This window comes from Dipodomys spectabilis, unplaced genomic scaffold (assembly GCF_019054845.1).
Source record: "Dipodomys spectabilis isolate Male_0828 unplaced genomic scaffold, ASM1905484v1 ptg000399l, whole genome shotgun sequence".
Classification (NCBI taxonomy): Eukaryota; Metazoa; Chordata; class Mammalia; order Rodentia; family Heteromyidae; genus Dipodomys; species Dipodomys spectabilis.
The window spans coordinates 113,457-133,801 of NW_024871076.1; the positions used below are offsets into that span (position 1 = coordinate 113,457).

Sequence of the window (20,345 nt, forward strand, 5' to 3'; positions counted from 1 at the left end):
TCTTCCACGCAGGGTAGTGAGGCTCTTGATAGTTTACCATTTTCTTTTAATGATACTGCATTTCTATTGTGTGTCAAGCTCACTGTACAGATACTCACTGTATCTGAGAATTCGAGGCAGAACTTAAAAAGAGCAAGACGGGTGAAATGTCGAGGATCCTTTGGTATATGGATACCCAAGGCTTTACAGTTTTCTGCAATACTGAGATAGGATGCTCCAAGGAGGCTACATGATTGAGATGAGACACCTTCACTCTTTACAGTAATTTTATTTTTTCAAAATATCTCTCCCATTTTATGACACTTTCATTTCTGCCAAATTCCAGCCCACCCCTAAGTTCTCATGCTTCCCCAAAGGGCAGTGGGACCCCATACAAGATTATTTACATCCCTCTCTCCCCCCCCCTCAAATGTTCCCATCCTAAATTCAGTCTCAAATGTGCTTCTCTTGGATCTGGGGCCAATACCAAGCACAGAAATCTTCTGATGTTTGTTCAGAAGGAATGAAACAAAACTATTCCTAGATGTACAGGGGCCTTTATGGATTCAGTTGAGAGAACAAAGACCCCTCCCTGATCCTGAAAACCTGTGATTTCCTCAAAGAAAGTGAAATTGGGGTTTAGAGAACAAAGGAGTAGAACGAAGAAGCTTATAGGCTAGTTCAGGATTCTTCATCCATGACATCTAGAATGTTGCTCAGGAGAATTTTGAAAGTGGGACGTTCATCTGCTTTCTAAAACCAAACAAAAAGTAGAGCGTTACAGTGATTAGACTCCAAAATCCAAGGAAAATGTAATTGAAAGTAGCAAATGTTTATTTAAAATATACTATATGCTTAGCAGACTGTTGATTTAAAAAAAAATAGCAGCTTTCCATAAAGTCTTTGTGCCCTTTTCATCTTTAGTAATTCAACTTATTAGTGATTAGAGCAAAACTCAGGTTATTAGTACAATAAGAATCTGAAAACTAAACTGATAAACATTGATTAAAACTAGAGTCAAATTCATTACATAATTGAATATGGTTCTTATTTTGTAGCATCAAGTGAAAATGGATACCAAACAAGTGGCTAGAAGAATAAATGACCTACTAGCTCTGATAAAGTTTAGTTCGGTTTCAAGCAGTTTCAACAATGCCAAAGAATATGAGTGAGGACTTAACATTTCCAAGCCACAAGCCATATAGCTGTCAGGGACCCTAAACACTTGGGACATTTTGTCTGCTTTTCAGACTTAGGCTCTTTCTTATATGTCTGTAATCCCTGAGGTATTTCATGATTGATGGAACATTCATGCCAGAGTGGGTTCAATCTGTTAGAACCAAAAGGACTTCAGTTCTTTAGTCCAGTGAATTGGTGGTTCTTAAACTAGCTGAGTTCACTGGGTGTTAGTGCTTTACACCTAGAATCCTAGCTACTCAGGAGGCTGAGATGTAAGGATCATGGTTCAAAGTTAACCTGTGCAGCAAAGTCCATGAGACTTTTTTTTGTTGGTTTGGGGGGCTTGAACTCTGGGCCTGGGCACTGTCCCTCAGCTCTTCAGCTCAAGGCTAGCACTCTACCACTTGAGCCACAGTGGCACTTCCAGCTTTTTCTGCTTATGTGGTGCTGAGGAATCGAACCCAGGGTCTCATGCATGCAAGGCAAGCACTGAGCCACCACTGAGCCACCTTCTCAGCCCCTCCATGAGACTTTTATCTCCAGTTTAACCACCTAAAAAAACTGGAAGTGGAGCTGTGGCTCAAAGTGGTAGAGTGCTACCCTTGAGCAAACTCAGGGATAGTGCCCAGGCCCTGAGTTCATGACCAAAAAAACAAAAAAAACTAGTTGAGTTTCAGAACTTCCTAGCAACTTTGAAAAGATTTCCAGGATCCATGTTAAATGTACCTAATTAGAAACTGTAGGAAAAATTCCCAGAAATCTATATTTTTAAGAATTCCTCAGGGATTCTCACAGGCACCCAGTTTGGTTACCCACTACTTTAGCTTGTCTAGCATGTACAAGGCCTTAGGTTACATCCCAAGCACTGCCAAAACTGAGAGAGAGACACACAGAGAGAGAGAGACAGAGACAGAGACAGAGAGAAAGACAGAAAGAGACTGAGAGAGACAGAGACAGAGAGACAAGGAGACAGGGAAACAAAGAGACAGAGGAAGAGAGAGAGGGATTGAGATTCAGAGAGATTGCCATTGGAAATCTGTTTTAGCCAGCCAAGTAAGGATGCCATGAACCAGATACTTTTCACCTCAGTAAGAGGGCTTCAGATTCACACAGATGCTGGTTGCTTATTGTTTCTTTTGTCCTATATCTATTGGGGCAGGACTGATAAATATTTACTTCCTGTTAGAGTTCTAGGTTGTCAATTCAAGGTTGCCAAGGCTCTACTGAAAAGTGGGGAAAGCACTTCAGGCAGACCCCAAGGTAAGAGCAGCAAAGCATTTGGCAACAAATGGGAGTCTTTTATTTCCAAAATACCACACCCGTCTCCAAACCCTACAATATACCATATTTAAAAAGACATGAAAGAAGTAAAGGTGTAGGTCAAGTGGTAGAGCATCAACTTTGAGCAAAAAAAGGTAAGCATGGTGTGAGTTCAGAAAGAGAGAGAGAGGAAGGGGAAAGAAGAGAAAGGAGAAAAGAGTGGATGGAGAGAGAGAGGAGGGGAGAGGAGAAGGGAAGATGGCTGGTTCCTGCATTTCTCATAGAGAATGTAAGACAGGAAAAGTTGGCAGCTGGTGAAATGGAAGAAAAAGCTAATAGCTCCCAAAGCAACTCCAAAGCACAACCTTAAGTGACTGGCTGCTTATAGTAGGCCACATGGCTGCACAAGACACCCTCTCCTTAAGGCTGAGTTGGTATAAGGTTCTCCCAATACCATAGTGAAAACTGAGGTAGGCTCAGCCTTAAAGCCCCTGCAATTCAAGAATTGGTGTGCAAGCTAAGTCACAGAATCTGTATTTTATCAGTCTGTAGCTAGCTTGCATGTAGCTATGAAAAGTGGACACTGACCAGCTAAATGAGAAACGCAGTGGAGATAATTTACTAATAAATTAAGGATAATAAATGGAAATAATTTAAGAGGATACAATAAAACACTTACTTCGTGCCAGCAGCTGTACATGATGGTATAGACACTCTCTGAAGCCAGATGAGGCCTGTAGAGACGTAGGCCTTTGGCAATGTGTTCAGCTGTCTCACTGTTAGTAAATCTCTCATACGGCATCTTCCCCAGGGAGTAAATTTCCCACATCAAAACCCCTAGAAGATGAAATAAAAATGGGTAAGTTTGCCATCTTTTGGAGTACTAGAGGTCCTAATCCTTCTAGATCAACTTCAAATATTAGAATCAGCTTTCTGCACATGTCCAGACTTCTTCAATAGTACTGATTACACTGGAGGGCTACACAGTTGCACTAGACAATTAGCTACTCTAGAAGAGAGGCAGCATTTGATTTGTCTTTGTAGTTCACAGAGTCTGGCCAACTGCCTAGTACATGATCAGTATTCAGAAGCCGTTGGATCCTGAATAAATTGTTTCTCTCAATATATTTTAAGTTCTAAGAAGGCAGGGTTAATATCCAGTTTACTGATTTTTGTCCTCAGAAACCCCCTCAAACACTCCCCAAGGAATAGATGGTCTCCCTGTACAGGTTGCATAGTTGGGATTCTCTCATAGCACAATCTTTTTTCTATATAATCTGTATAATCTCCTCCACTTACCAAAAGCCCAAATGTCAGATTTACTGCTGAACTTGCTGTACATAAGGACTTCTGGTGGAGCCCACCGGACTGGAAATTTGGAGCCCACTGAACTGGTGTATTCATCATCCAGGACATACCTGTAAAGGATCCAAGATTTGTTGCCATTAGGATTTGTAGAACTTGATATTTGCTTAAATCTTCTTGGCACACTCAAAAGAGTTCCACAGGCTTTCTCAAAAGTCTTAGCCGATTAGCCAGTGTTTTTTTGTTTTGTTTTGTTTTCCCAAATGTTACCTTTAACAAAATTCCTGTTTTCATTTCTGATTTAAGCTTTCCTGATTGACAATATGGTTACAGGAAGGATAAAGTGAAATGAGATCTAATCAATATTCTTTTCCTTTTTTCTAACACCCTTTGCTTCCTCTGTTTTCCTCTTCCTTCCAATTCTGCAGTTGCCAGTGGGAATTAGATGTAAAGGGAGAGAGGAGAGATTAGGTATATAATAATTAAACAAAAGGATGAAAGACGTGACCTAAGTAATTCAGAACAAGAAAAAGAACAAAAAGATGGTAAGAAATACTAGAATAAGAGCAGAAAAAGGAAATGAAGGGATTAAAACGGTCACACTTCCCCACGTTTATGCTGTTCCAGTTTTAAGGGAAAAAAACTTAAAAAGCACACTCACCTAGACAGGCCAAAGTCAGATACCTTCACAACTCCTCGATCGTTTACCAAACAGTTTCGAGCTGCCTGTAGTACAACAGAAACCAGTGAGACCTTATCCCTGGCACACAGGTTAAAGGAACAGAGCTTCTGCCTACCAGTGGAATGAAACCATCCCCTTCAATTAGAGACACGCTCATATGATAGGAGTCAGTGGATGCCATTGCCAAACACTGATGCATTGCTACCACACAGAAAGCAACCTGCTATGGAAGTCCTAAGTTAAGCACAGAGGAGGTACAGCACAAGTAAATTTACATGAGCAATGAAATACTGAGAGAATTAAGGGAAAAACAGAAAGGCAGTTTGTTTTGTTTTGTGCATGTCTGCCACTGAGAAAAGAGTACTTTGAGCTTTGGCCTGGCTGAAAGAAATGGAAGCACAAAGTCTGATGATTCTGAGAGGAAGGAAGGCAAGGAGTGAATTAGGGATGGTGGGGATTGCAGGAAATAGAAGCACTAAACTGTTCTACAGTAGGTGGCTGCTCCTTAGCACCAGGTGACACAGCATGGTGTATAAGAGTGTGCTCTCAGGGCTGGGAAGGTGGCTCAGTGGTAGAGCGCTTGCCTTGCATGCCTGAGGCCCTGGGTTCGATTCCTCAGCACCACATAAGCAAAAAGAAAAAAGCCAGAAGTGGCGCTGTGGCTCAAGTGGTAGAGTGCTAGCCTTGAGCTGAAGAGCTGAGGGACAGTGCCCAGGCCCAGAGTTCAGGCCCCACGACCGGACCCCCCCCCCCCCAAAAAAAAAGAGTGTGCTCTCAGTTGCTCTAGTTTCAGAGGAATAGAATTTACAGTCACTTTTCCACCACAAATATTTCTCTTTGTTAACTATCATAAAACTTTTTTTTTCAAAATTTAATGTATCTATAGGCCCTCGGTTTGAATCAGATATAACGAAATGGTGACTCCATGCCAAGAGTAGTCTCAATGGGGCATATAGGACTACCCTGATGTTCCTAGTCCAGAATTGCCACTGAAGAACCCAACTGCTTCCTTGTGAGTGGCAGAGTAGGGATGAGTAGCTGCTTTAGCTCTCACCATGTAAGACCTCAGGGAGTTGAGGACTGAGATATCTCATAGACTGGGACAGAGGTAAACTTTTAGTGTTTTTAAGAGAAATCTGGAATGTTGACACCAGCAACTCTCCCCAACAGTGTGAAATATCTCTTTCAACATGAATTCCACCCTGCTTCCCAGCCCTGGATTCCAGGCCAATTCTTCTGAGGTCCCACCAGGTCTCGATGAAGGAACTGCTTTGACTCCAGGTATTCCATGGCTTCACAGACATCCTTGCACATCTCCAGCAGCTGCTGGGTCTGGAATGGGTGGCGCATCTCCCTTAGGTAGTTCAGAAGGCAGCCATTGGCCATGTACTCAGTGATGATAAAGATGGGGCGCTGTTTGGTGCAGACACCGTATAACTGCACCAACTTCTCATGAGAAAGATTCCTACAAGAAAGACAAAAAACTAATCTTTTGGCTCTGCATACCTATTAGTCATAAAGGATAGGGGAGGAAAGGGATTGTCTAAGATACAGTGCTAACATCTTAGAAGCAAGTTTACTTTTCTCCTCACTACAAACTTCCAAAGTGCCTAACATGTAAGTGTGAGCAGGAATTTCCTTCAATGTATGTCACCTTATACCACAATGTTTTCCCAGTAATTCTTAGACTTCAGCAACTGAATCCAGAATTGAGTTTGGAGTGTAACTCACATCATGACCTTGGCCTCTTCAATGAATTCATCTTCAGACATGGAGCCTTCTCTGATCATCTTGATGGCCACATCATATTGGCCTCTCCACTTCCCATACTTTACTACCCCAAACTGTCCAGTCCCAAGCTCCTTTAAGAAGGTCAGGTCCTTTGGATCGATTTCCCATGATCCTAACAACAAAGTTTTGGTGTGATTCTTTGGAGGATATGCTTGTATAATTCATACAATAGATAAGAATCTCTACTAGGGTAGAAATATTAAAAGCAGTAAAGGGAAATTTTTCAAGAATACTGATCCCTGCTTACTCAGGTAAATCTTAGGGGCAGGGGTTACTTGGAGGATTCTGAAAATTTTAGATACAAGTTTGTCATAATGTAAGACGATAGTCTCTTCATGATTAAGTTAACTGTGGTTAATAAACTCAGGGATATCAAATTTTTTATGGAGAATTAAACACCCAACAAATTATGAATTTATGCTTTTGCAGTCCCAGTAGGTGCCACTAGAGGGAGAAAAACCATAAAATAACTTTTGTTTGGCTCTGCCTTGACCTTCCTTGAGGTATAGAACAGTATATCCCAAGGACGTTTCCTAAAGCAAAGTCTACGAAGATGGTCCTTGCAACTGGCCAGCCCACTCTGCCCAAAGAAATAAGCAGTTACCATAGCCAAGGCCTGCAGTGGAAGGAGCATTCTTGTTTTGTTGAGACACTGGATATTTAAGCCTTGATATGAGTCCTAAAACAGAGATGTTACAATGTGGGTACAGTACAGGGAGTGGGATTCTTCACATATTCTCACTTAAAGCCTTAAACTTCAAGTGTGCACCATTTTCATTTACTTTGAATCCCAGAAGATCCTCTATGAATCCACGTTTTTTTTCTGGGAGTTTCTCCCTTCACACGAGTTTTTGGAGACAAAGAGATAATATTAATTGAAATATACTCAATATTGTATATATTTCCACCTCCCAGCAAGAGGTCAGCTCAATTCCTATCTACTTAATGGAGCTTTTGCCCATATATTCATGCCTTCAACAATTTCCCAGTTTTTCAATTGTTCTTAGTCAGTGAATACTTAGAAACTGTCTCTGAACTGTCTGAACTGAGTTAAGAATGTGCTCTTCCACATATACACTAGAACACAAATCACTAATGAATATTTAATGGCTGATTAGTCCCTAGTTTCTTCCATACCTTTCCTTAACACTAAGCATCAATAACCAAATAAAAAGTCTGCTGACCTACAATCACAGCTGTTTACTTTCACAGCTAATTCACAGTGCTTTATGAGTTCACAAAACTTTCTTACATCTCTTTGTCCTGAATTGCTTCTCTTGATGTCTGTAACACTTTTCTCAGTTGCCTTCGGTACTCACCTGCAGAGTTATGTTGATGGTAGTTAATGAGCTCAGGGATAGTGCTGAAAAGGTGCTTCTCAGCCAGATAATACTGGCTCTGAGGTGTGGAACATACAACATAATGGCGTATTACTCCTTTAGGGTCCCTATAGACATGAATGCTTAGTAAATACCTTGGGAACAGGGTTAGCAGGATCCCAAAAGTGGAGCAACATGAGTTTAGAGTTTAAAACACAGAAGGAGTGGGAAGGACATGACATTAAGCAGGTTTTGGGAGGGTTCCTCTGAACTTTCTCCCCAAGGCCTTGGAATAGTGAACTCACCCTGTAGATCTAGCAAACACAGATACAGTGTATTTTCCAGCTTTGCTGGAATCTCTGACAATGAAACCTCCTTCTTTCCCCTGAAACAATAAATAAAGAAGCTGACTATAGAAAAACAGTGCTCATACCTGCATCCCACTTGCATGAATCTGAGAGAAAACAATCATGATTTTACTGCTAAATCTCATGCTCTAGCTGAGGACCTTTGCTTTTAATATTGAAAAGTGTAACTAAAACCCTAGACAAAGGTGGCCATCAGTGGAGAAGCATTACTTGTTGTGCATACAAAATGCTGTTGGTTTGTGGCTTTCCAACTCACCTCTTGCTTTAATAGTTGCTCAGCTTGACTCCGAGTCATGTGTTTGGAATACCACCTGTGGAGGGAGAGTGCTTGAGTGGTTCAAGTGTAAATGGTTCAGATAACCTCTGAGCATCCTGTAGGACTCATCCATGCTTGTGGCTTCATCAAATTCACTCAGACCCTACCAAAAGCCTATCATGCAAATAACATGCTCTATTATCTTCCTAAGCCTATAGTGGGAAAGGCAGGGAGCAAGGTTTTCAGGGAAGAGATTAGAGGCTGGATCCCTCAAGGACAATCCAATTTCATAATGGGGGAGAAAAAGACATCAGTATAAGTCTGGCATTTCTATCCTTCCAAATGTTTCCCATGGGGGTATCAACTCTCTCAAAGAAAGACCCCGAACAACAAATCCATTTATGGCATCAAAGAAAGAGTTGATATTCCCACGCTCTTTCTGGATATGAGACTGTAGAAACCTTTCCAGCACTCAGAAACAGGCTTTTACAATCACAATAATATATAGACTCTAACTTGGGATGGTGACATCATTTGACCCAGTTGACACTAATTTTAATGTGTATCTTGAAATAAAATATATTTATTGAAAATAAAAGCCATATACTATATTTTGTTCCTCTTGGAAGATGGTGCATCAGGAACATAAGCATACTCACTCATACATTTCTATGGAGTCTTCTGCTTCGGTGACATAATTACTAGGGATGTAGCCTTCCTGCCTGTAAAAGAGACAGTATTCTTATGTTGATCATGCAGTACTTCTGTCATCCTCAGAGAGATAGATTCATATACCTGAATTTGGAACCAATTCAAATTTTATATCTATATATGTAAAATAACATACAGGTGTATGCCTCTGACACATAGTTAGGCCAGTGAAGGTTGGAGCTTCTGAATATGTGGCATCAGATGAGGCACTTGAAGGTGACAGAGACCACATATAGATCTGTACCCTAGGAAGCACTTGACAGGAGAGTATATGCACTTCGGTGTGGGAAGAGCAATCAGGGCAGGGAGATTATGCTGCTGCAGGATTTTTTTTTTTTTGCATGTCTGGAGTGAGTAGGGACAGGTTCAGGAAGGACTACATGTGCTTACCCATTTTTATCTCGTGCTCGCCACCAGGGTAGGTTGCTCTCCTCCAGGATAAAATACTCATCACCCTTCCGAAGCTGTAGGTCATTTGCATTCATGGGCATGTAATCATAAAGGGCTACAACCTTTTTCAGCTCATTTGTGGAAATTGGTGCTGCTGTTGGCTCAGGAGGCAATGGCTTTTTCAAGATCTGTGTAGTGAAGAGGGAAAGTAGAGGGGTTGGCTAGTCATCAAGCATTCTCCTCTTTTCTCCCAGCTCTCTGGTTTACTAGAGATATTGTTCTAACTCAAAATCATGCATAGAAGGAGCTTCATTTTGTATTCATTCAACAACCATATTAAGGAATCTGGGACAGATATGAAAATCACCCAAGGAATGTTTTAACTATTTCAAAATTTCTGGAAATGGGACCCAGACATTAGTACTTTGAAAGCTTCCTAGATAAAAACCATGCATGGCCAAGGCCAAGAAACCTATCTGGGATTGAACTAGTATATGGATCTAACAAGTGATTGTGAACTTCAGCTCCTTTTTTGCAATGAGGACTAAGAGTTAGAAACCAGCCTTCATAGTGAGACCTTGCCTAAAAAAAACAAAAACAAAAACAAAAAACAGAAAATGTTAGTGGTTCCATGGATATTCTATGATAAATTCTTCATTTTACTGCATGTCTGGAAACTGTATTAATTTTTTGCTAAAAAGTTCAATATATGATTAGATTCAATGGGTTCCAAGAGGTATCTGATAGCCCTCTATCTTTTCACTGAAGAGGAAGTCATAAGCAGATGGAAAACTCCCCCCTCCTCTCTCTAACAAAGTTCCAGAGAATATTAAGACTGGTGTGTTTCAGGGTTTGTCTGTAAATTTCCATTGAAGCAGTAGCAATATGCAATTTTCCTCTGTACCTGGTCCTCTTCTGGTGTAGGGGGAAGAGGTTTTTTTGTTTTTCGATGAGAACTCCCAGGTTTTAAGCCTGCAAAAAAAGAGAAACGGGTAATGACATAGAATGCATTTTAGGAAAGAGTCCAGAGATAAGTTTGGTTAGGGCAATTGCTGCTGCACATAAAGTCTTTAGGTCTTGGTGCAGGTCACATTGCTCAAAGAGCAGATTACCATTTGTATTTCAGCCTTCACTAGTACTTCTCTTCCAGGCCCATTTCTGCAGCAGCCAGAATGTGTAAATGTTCTGTGTTCCTGAGTTGACAGACACTTGCGAGTGTAATAGAGTCAAATTAGGAATAAAGTGGAGCTGAGTGGTAGGGTGCTTGCCTAGCATGCACCTGATTTACATCCCTAGCATCCCACCAAAAAAAAAAAAAAAAAGAAGAAGAAGAAGAAAGAAATGATATTGAGCAGATTTCTTACTTCCATTCCTGTTCTCCAAAATTTGGCAGCCCATAGCATTTTTAGCTGTCTGAGAGCAGCAGAGATATTGCCCATCGATCCAGAAGCAAGGGTGGAATTTCTGTACCAGGTCACTATTGTACCGGATTACTGTAGCAGGAGAAAAAAAAAAAAGACAGATCACATCTGACATGCAGAAGAATTCATCGTTTGCATGTTTTCCTCTTTGAGGAAGCATGGTGGTAAGCCTCCCCAGCTACCCTGAAGGAATGCAAACCACATAGCAATTGGCTCACATGACTGGCCATTCTGTCTGTGTGTCCTGGCCCCTCACACTTCCTGTGCTGTTGTCATCAGTGGTTTGTCATGATGAGCACCTTCAACTAACATGATAATAATATCTGATGATTTAGAAGCCCAGCAACAGAAATATTATCTATGTTTTCTCAGAAGCCATTATAATCTTTCTGTAAGGGAAAGGCCGAGAGTGCTCGTTTGTTCCAAAGGGGGAAATACAATGTACTCCAAAATCTCATTCTTTTCCTTTTTGGCTGACTGGAGGTTGAACTCAGGGCCTTGTGCTTGCTTGGCTTGCTAGCATCCTGCCACCTGAGACATACCTCTAGACCAGCTTTTTACTGGTTATATTAGAGAGGGAGTTTTGTGGACTTTTCTGCCTAGATTGGCTTTGAACTACAACCCTTAAGACCTCAGCCTCCTGAGTAGCTAGGATTGAAGGCATAAACACTAACACCGTGCATCATTCTATTTGTGTGGTATGTATGTGTATGTGTATGTGTATGTGTATGTGTATGTGTGTGTGTGTGCGTGTGCATGCGCATGCATACACGCACGTGTGGGCCAGTCAAGGGACTTGAACTCAGTACCTGGGCTCTTTTTGCTCAAAGTTGGCACATTATCACCTGAGCCACAGCTCCACTTCTGGCTTTTTTTTCCTTTGGAATTAAATAGAATTAAGAGTCTCATGAACTTTCCTGTCCAGTCTGGCTTCAAACTACAATCTTCAGATCTCAGCCTCCTGAGTTGCTAGGACTAAAGGCGGAAACCACCAGCAGCTGGCTTTCATTTTATTTTTAATATGCCAACTTCCTAGTTCCCAAGAGATCTTTCAAGAATATTTGCCCTGCACTGTTCACAATAGCTAGGATATGGAAACAACCCAGATGTCCCACCACAGATGAATGGATCCAAAAATTGTGGTATCTATACACAATGGAATATTATGCAGCCATTAGAAAGGAAAAAAATAATGGCATTTGCAGGGAAATGGATGGAGCTGGAAGAAATCATGTTGAGTGAGGTAAGCCAAGAGCAAAGAGACAAACGGCACATGGTCTCCCTGATAAGTGGATGTTAAATCCAAAATGTAAGGTGATATGACAAAATTAACAAGGCTTAAGAAACAAAGGATTTCCATTCATTTGGTCAAATCACCACTAAATAAGCCCATGCTGCTGATCACATATATGGTATATATGTGCACACCAGAGGGAAACCAGGAAGAGAACACAGAACTGGAGGGAATCAGGGAAAAACATACATCAGTGGGACCCATCAGCTGCACTGAACATTGATCAAAATGAACTAAGCAACTCAATGGTAGTGATGGGAGGGAGGGAACGAGTGGGAAAGAGGGAACAGCTGATGCTATGCAAAACAAAAGAAATGTACATATCACCCAATGTAGAAGAAATAACTGTATCGCAAAGCTCATAGAACTCATAAATGTTATAGACCACAATAGACAATTTGCCCCATGAAAGTTAGAATGTGTTTGTGACTTTAAGCATCACTATCCCACAATACTGTGAAATTTGGGAAATTATGTAATCACTTAATCACAATAAAGAATTTGAAGAAAAAGAATATTTTCCCTAATGTAAACTTCCAGAAATAGGTTCCCCATGTTTACAGAATAGTTAAGAGAGTTGAGTTAAAGAGCATATGAAGATGAGCCTGCCTTTAAGATCAACATGGTTCCAATCTTCCTTGGACCACTGAGGTAGACTGAGCTCATTGCAAGAGGTAAACATAGCAGCTCCATTTCCCTCACAGTCCTGTGAAGCTCAAAAGATCTCTCAGAAGCCAAAATACTTTGCAAAGAGTGAGATGGAGAAAGGTGGGATCATTATTTATAACCCCAAAATATTACCACAAAGTCAATTAGTAAAGGCTATAATCCCAAAATATTACCACAAAGTCAATTAGTAAAGGTATCCAGGGGATCAAGGTGACAGATAACTAAGAGTTAGCAAAGGAAACTGAAATACATGACAGTGGCAGGCACCAGGGCAAAGATCCAGGCTGGCCTAAAAGCATATATACATATATATATATGTACGATATACATGTATATATGTCTCAAATGCATGTAGATAGATAGATAGATAGATAGATAGCTTGTGCTGGTGGCTCATACATATAATAATAACCTAATTATGAGGTGAAGATTGGTAAGATTCTACATCATAGTCACCACAGGGGAAAGCATGAAACTCCTCATCTCAACTAACATTTGGGTGCTGTGATACACATCTATAATTCCAGCCATGCAAAGGCCGAGATCAGAAGGATTGTCTGGTTTCAAGCCAGCCTGAGCAAAAAAAAAAAAAAAAAATCAAGTTCTTATTTCAACAGAAAAAAAAACTGGATGTGATGGGGTGTACGTGTCATTCCATCTATGATGGAAACCATAAGTAGGAGGATCATGGTCCAGGCTGGCCAGAGCAAAAAGTGAAACCATATCTCAAAAATAACCAGAGCAGGGGCTGGGAAGTTGGTTCAGTGGTAGAGTGCTTGCCTTGCATGCCTGAAGCCTTGGGTTCGATTCCTCAGCACCACATAAGCAAAAAAAAAAAAAAGCCAGAAGTGGTGCTGTGGCTCAAGTGGTAGAGCGCTAGCCTTGAGCTGAAGAGCTGAGGGACAACGCCCAGGCCCAGAGTTCAGGCCCCACAACCGGACCCCCCAAAAAAACTGTAGTTGCACATAACTACATCTTAAAAATAACCAGAGCAAAATGGGCTGTAGTCATGGCTTAAGAAGTAGAGTGTCTGCCTAGCAAGTACAAAGCCCAGAGTTCAAACCAAGTGCCAATTAAAAAAAGAATTAAACCAAAATAAAACATTCCACAATAGAAAACAACTTGAACCATTCGCCGGCTCTGAGGTCTTCACAAGACAGGGATACAAGTGCTTTTTTCTTTCTTGCTATTGTTTTTAATGTACTATGTGATTCTTTTGTTTCTTTTGTATGTTCTTCCCCCATGGTATAACCCGTTTTTACTGGATTTGATGCCGGTGATCTGGATCTTGTATATACATTTTTGTAATTTGGGGAGGGGAAGGGATATAGTGGAATGCTTAAATGAGGATGCAGGCTGACCCATTGTGACGACGAGATGTACATACAGGACACTATGTTGAAAACAAACTTTACAATGTCGGGGTGGGCCAGGCGCTGGTGGATCACGCCTGTAATCCTAGCTAATCAGGAGCCTGAGATCTGAGGATCACAGTTCAAAGCCAGCCCAGGCAGAAAAGTCCGTGCGACTCTTATCTCCAATAAAAAGCACTAGAGGGGCTGGGAAGGTGGCTCAGTGGTAGAGCGCTTGCCTTGCATGCATGAGGCCCTGGGTTCGATTCCTCAGCACCACATAAGCAAAAAGAAAAAAAGCCAGAAGTGGCTCTGTGGCTCAGGTGGTAGAGTGCTAGCCTTGAACTGAAGAGCTGAGGGACAGCACCCAGGCCCAGAGTTCAGGCCCCACAACCGGACCCAAAAAAATTAAAAATAAATAAATAAATAAATAAAAAAAACACTAGAAAACTGGAAGTGGCACTGTGGCTCAAGCGGTAGAGCACTTGACTTGAGCTGAAAAGCGTAGGGACAGTGCCCAGGCCCAGAGTTCAAGCCCCACGACTGACAAAAAATGTTGGGGAGCAGGAGGAGTTGGGGAGGTGGGGAGGGAAGTCATGGTAAAGGGAAAACAAAGGAGGGGGTAACAATGCTCCTACAAAATGTACTCATTACCCTACTCATGTAACTGTAACCCCTTCTATACAACATTTTATATATATATATGGAAACAACTTGAAGCCAGGCAGGGAAGTGCACATCTGTAATCTCAAATCTCAAGAGATGGAGGAGAGAAGTGAGGAGAGGAGGAGAGGGGAGAGGAGGTAAGGAGAAGCAGACAGAAAAGAAGAAAAGAGAACTCAAGTCCTTAAGAGCTGGCTAGCCACATTCTACTCACTCAAGCCCTTGGAGTAGGCTCAGAAGTTCTGATGGTCAGGTATATTTTATAGGTCAATGAACAAAAGTACTATCTTTTTTAAGTGCTATCTCAATATCTTTAAATTTTTTTTATTTTGGGCTGGGAAGGTGGTTCAGTGGTAGAGTGCTTGCCTTGCATGCCTGAGGCCCTGGGTTTGATTCCTCAGCACCACATAAGCAAAAAGAAAAAAGCTGGAAGTGGCGCTGTGGCTCAAGTGGTAGAGCGCTAGCCTTGAGCTGAAGAGCTGAGGGACAGCGCCCAGGCCCAGAGTTCAGGCCGCACGACCGGACCCCCCCAAAAATTTTTTTTAAATTTTAAGTAGTTGTACAAAGGAGTTGCCATTTAACAAGGTAGAATATGAATATAATGATTCTTCATCAATGTCACCCTTTTCATCATTCTCCCTCATTCCTTCCAATTCTACCACTTCCTTCGATTTTCTTAATTTTGTAGAATATGTATTGTTTTTTTGCCAGTCCTGGGGCTTGAACTCAGGGTCTGGGCACTGTCCCTGAGCCTCTTTTGCTCAAAGCTAGCACTCTACCACTTGAACCACAGGGCCACTTCCAGTTTTTTCTGTTTATGTGGAACTAAGCAATTAACCCCAGTGCTTATACATTGAATTTTATGTCTGCATTTCTTCCACTTCCTCTCTTCATTCCTCAACCTCCCCCCCTTCCATTTGATTCCACTCCCCAATTCCTTTCTAAGGAATTACATTGCGGTCTCTTTTTCATCATGGATTTGAAGACTTCTAACCACTCTCCCTTGCCTATCCTCAGCCCGCATATCTTGACCACTAAGAGCAGGGTGATGGGCTCTGTTCAGGCTAGAGGGGGCTCTATTGCCTATAGAAAAATTTATGACAATAATAAAACCAACAAAAGTCTGTCTGCCCTTTATCATTACCAGGCAATGAAAATTTTGAATAATGTTGGCGATAATCTTCCTTGTCAGGACTGATTGATCTCACCACCTTCATCTGCTGCCTACCCCATGTCAGTCTCCTCATCAATGGATCTGAGACCCTCACGTCCTCTGTGCCTATGCAGGCTGGCACCATCAAATGTGCCAACAATACTTCATCACAACTAGCCACTCATAAATTAAGTTATGTAAATACACTAATGAAGGGGGAAAAACTTCCTGTCCTCCCTACCTTCAGAACTCTCATTAAGAACCCTCCCAACATTCCAAAATAATATCTGCCACTTAAGAAATCCCTTGAAGATAACATCTCTTCTTTCATTGGCTAATCCAGAGCTTGTATTTCCAGCTGCTTATAAGTAAATTACAAGAATAGTTCACGTAAGAGAATTTAGGGGAGGCCGGATTACCAGTGCAACAGTGCATTGTCTGGGAAAAACTAATTGTTGACACATATTCTCCAAACACCCAATGGGCTGATCAGTGCTATCCATGTTTATCAGGATAACAGCTAAAATTCTGTTCTGGTATGCAGGAATATTCTTCCCTGGATTGCAATTTTGCTAATGCCATTTTTCCATTCATTTGGGTGAGGTCAGGCTATTAGCATATCTTTGACATTGCAATTAATATAGGCTCTATTAAGCTTCACCAGACAACAATTCAAGAATGAGTATAAGGCTGTGGTATAACTAAATGGTACAGTGTATGAGAGAGGTGCTAGTATCAATCCCCAGCCTAGGGAAAGATCAAATGTAGGTAATATTTGTGGTGATGTAATATAAAAATGCCTGCTACCATGTTCAAGAAAATGGAAGGAGAGTCTGTGGCTAAGTCCTCATCGATATAACCTTTGCATGACATGAGAAAAATATGGCAGCTGTATATGCAGTACCTGATGCCCACTTTGAAAACTAGGGCATAATTCACATATGATAAAATACACAATCTAAATTATATAGTGAGCCACATTTGTCACTCTAGTTTAATCCAGTAAAACAGGAGGCTACTCATGCTCCTCTGATCAAAGAAAGAAATCAGTATTCTAGAGCAGTGATCCATGTTCCAGTGAGGTCTCCTTACCACGATAGCGATTTGCACTTGGTATGTTTTACCCCAGAGGTATAGCATCACTGGAATGTGATTTGATGGTTCTTTGAGTAGCTCACTATTAGCACTGCTAATACCTGGGGCCATCCAAGGTTATTAAGATCTCATCTGTATTTTCCAACATCACGATATTTGTTGGAAGGTATCTGGCTCCTGTGGTCAATCTGGGCAAGTCTGACAAGGCATACATCCATGTGGGACAACTGGGAAAAATATCTTCAGTGAAACAGAATGGGAGAGATTGCTAAGCTGATGTGGGAGGATCAAGAGTCTGAGGCCAGCCAGGGCTACATAATGATACCCTGTGTCAGAGGAGGAGAGGAAAAAGGGGAGGGGAGGAGAAACTGGTAGAGTGTCTAACTAGCAAGGCACTCTAGCCTCTGAATTCAATCCGAGTGCCACCAAAACCAAAACAATAAAAATTCAATGAATGAACATTTTCTTCCTTTCTTCTTTCAGTTGGAAAGACTTTATAACTACAATTTCTTTTTTTGCTTTCAAGGCAGTGAATAGGAAGTATGGTATAACCAACCACCCAGGATGAGAATGTAAATGTTTAAGACAAAGGGCTGTCATGCAATAACCGAGCCATGCAGTTATCAGGCTGCCCTCCTTCCTGTTTCTCTAGGCAGCCTTTCCTGATGTCAACTCAACCAGTTCATTTCTCAGTCACTTGACATGTGGCTATATTTACACACAAATATAAGGCCTGCATCCTGTGCTGTAAGCATTCAGTCAAGTTTATCTTTAAGCACTGTATGATTTCTGCAGTGCAGAAACAATATTCAAGTTTAAGTTAGCACGAAGTGAGGGACACAAAATGGTTCCTTGGAAAATATTTATCCATAATAAAGAGATGTACAATGCTTCCTTATATAGTGATTTACAGTTTTGCACATATTTTCACAATTATTATTCTTCCCTTGATTATTAGAACAACTCTGGAAGTAGTTAGATCAGGCATTATCATTATTTCCATTCAGGAAAAAAAATGAGCCTCAAACAATCTCATTGGAATACTTGCCAGAAGCTACCTACCTTGGAAGTAATATACCAGGCAGCTTGAAATCAAGATATTTTTATTATAATTTGAAGCACTCTTATACATTACCTGTTTAATTTTTGGAACTAGGTATTCCATACATAGGACTCTAACCATTGCATAGTCGTTGAAAAAGGCACTATCTTAACTGGTATATAGGGAAATAGAGGCTCCCCCATAATTACAATATTGCACTGGGTGGTGGTTGCACCTTTTGGTCTAATTTGTATATTTTATTCATATGATGAAATACTAAACTTTATAACTAATATTAAAGCAAAATATGATCTTTCTTTGCTTTCTCATTCCCTCTATCCCCCTTTCCCCTTCCTTCTGTCCTTACTTTTCTTTCTTCTTTTTTTGCCAGTCCTAGGGCTTGAACTCTGGGCCTGGGCACTCTCCCTGAGCTTCTTTTGCTAATGACTAGCACTCTACCACTTGAACCACAGTGTCACTTCTGGCCTTTTCTGTTTATGTGGTACTGAGGAATCAAACCCAGGACTTCATGCATGATAAGCAAGCACTCTACCACTAAGTCACATTCCCAGACTCTTTCTCTTCTTTTACATTCCTTCCATTTATTCATTAGTTCATTCTTCCTCTTTACCTTTCTTCTCTCCCCTCACCCCTCTCTTCTTTCCTTTTTTTGCCTTCTTTACTTCTCTCTCTCTCTCTCTCTCTCTCTCCCTCTCTCTCTTTGTTTCTCTCCCTTATAAAACTATTTTACTTTCCAAATAATTCTCACCATTTTTGAGTTGATGAATCCAACGTTTTCTCAGTTCTTCAGTTGGGGAGAAGACATAGAGAGGCCCCTCATCATATACAACCTGGAGCAGTGGACACAGAATTCTTCAGTTAGGATTTTGGGTGAGTGGAGAGAAAGACATGGACACAATAAATTTAAATATAACTTTATATATGCATTGTAGAAAGCAAAGAAAGGCAGGGTCTTGGGCTGGGAAGGTGGCTCAGTGGTAGAGCACTTGCCTTGCATGGCTGAGGCCCTGGGTTTGATTCCTCAGCACCACATAAGCAGAGAAAAAAAGCCAGAAGTGGCGCTGTGGCTCAAGTGGTAGAGGTTAGCCTTGAGCTGAAGAGCTGAGGGACAGCACCCAGGCCCAGAGTTCAGGCCCACGACTGGACCTCCCACTCCTCCCAAAAAAAGAAAGGCAGAGTCTTCCACTAGCAGTTGTTCAGGAGTTCTGGAACAACCCTAAACTATTCAGGAAAGGAAGATGTTGAGTCTCTTAGCTTTTTTAATACTCTTAGTTCCTCTTTACTGGTGTATATGCTTTGTGTATATGCTTATTCTATAATGTTTCCCTTATCACTCAGCAGAGATGTTTATTTTTTCTCTAGCAAAGGACATTTTGCTATTTTATTATTAAACTTTGAGCTTATATAGAAGGGTATTGAAGTGATGATCTATGTATAACCTATGTCTTGGTTAGTATATATGTTATTCATTTGGATAATATAGAGGCCACTCTTTATAGCTGCCCCACACCAAAATTAGTTAGAACAAACCAAATTTGGAACCACAAATTTACTTTGAGAAATCAAAGTATATATTAGCACTATCACTAAATCAGTCCACTTTTATTTGGAAAATAAAATCAGTCTCACAGACTTTCCTGCCTGGGCTGGCTTCAAACCACAATCCTCAGATCTCAGCCTCCTGAGTAGCTAGGATTACAGGTGTGAGCCACTGGTGCCCACCTCAGTCCACATTTTTTTGAAAATCTGCCCTATACAAGACATGCTACATGTTGTGGAGATGCATGAAATACAAATACCTGGTTTTATCATTCACAAAGTTAAGACACACCGCACAACAAATTCCAAAGTCAAATATAAATTGATTTAAATTAGGTACTGGTCAGCATCATACACTAGCACAAGCAACATCATCTTGTTGAAAGATGGTGGTAGTAAAAATTAGGCTTAAAACATCCTTTACAGCCTTTATAATAGTCAGGAAAGTGAATAAATCCATTTTAGATTTTTCTTCTGTGCTTGTTAGTCTTACTGTGCTCATAAATTCATGGCAGAAAGCCCCCTCCCCTGAGATTTTCCACTTCCTTTTCTGGCTTTCACTGTTGCAGAGGCTGCAATATTCACAACATGTGACCTCCAGAGTTGTCAGTACATAAGCCACACTGAACACTGAATTTTCCTCTTTCCTTTTTATGGCTTTCATTGCATCCACTAAACAGATGCCTATGGGGCTGGTTCTTCAGCTATTTCACATTAGAAGAATTTAGGTTTATGCACGAGACTAAGAGGCTTTCTCCATATGGAACTTCCTAATATCATTCATTCTCCCCTACTCCATCTTTCAACCCACATGATCACCATAGATAAGAGAAGCAGAACCAGAAGGAAGTGAAAT

At 41.0% G+C, this 20,345-nt stretch overlaps 1 protein-coding gene across 3 annotated transcripts in view; it reads right to left on the reverse strand.

Annotated features, from left to right (window-relative positions):
• Positions 1–248: 248 nt before the first annotated feature.
• Positions 249–20,345, reverse strand: part of Btk (Bruton tyrosine kinase) — a 35,874-nt gene continuing 15,777 nt past the window's right edge. For all 3 annotated transcript variants that reach the window (XM_042667394.1, XM_042667392.1, XM_042667393.1), the window contains 15 exons: positions 18,699–18,780; positions 10,605–10,733; positions 10,145–10,212; positions 9,241–9,428; positions 8,799–8,861; positions 8,140–8,194; positions 7,821–7,900; positions 7,516–7,643; positions 6,801–6,875; positions 6,137–6,308; positions 5,654–5,870; positions 4,385–4,449; positions 3,718–3,836; positions 3,098–3,255; positions 249–732 (listed from right to left, as the gene is read on the reverse strand). In XM_042667394.1, coding sequence (XP_042523328.1) covers positions 661–732; positions 3,098–3,255; positions 3,718–3,836; positions 4,385–4,449; positions 5,654–5,870; positions 6,137–6,308; positions 6,801–6,875; positions 7,516–7,643; positions 7,821–7,900; positions 8,140–8,194; positions 8,799–8,861; positions 9,241–9,428; positions 10,145–10,212; positions 10,605–10,733; positions 18,699–18,780 — 1,671 coding nt within the window. In that variant the 3' untranslated portion in view covers positions 249–660. The remainder of the gene's footprint in view (positions 733–3,097; positions 3,256–3,717; positions 3,837–4,384; positions 4,450–5,653; positions 5,871–6,136; positions 6,309–6,800; positions 6,876–7,515; positions 7,644–7,820; positions 7,901–8,139; positions 8,195–8,798; positions 8,862–9,240; positions 9,429–10,144; positions 10,213–10,604; positions 10,734–18,698; positions 18,781–20,345) is intronic.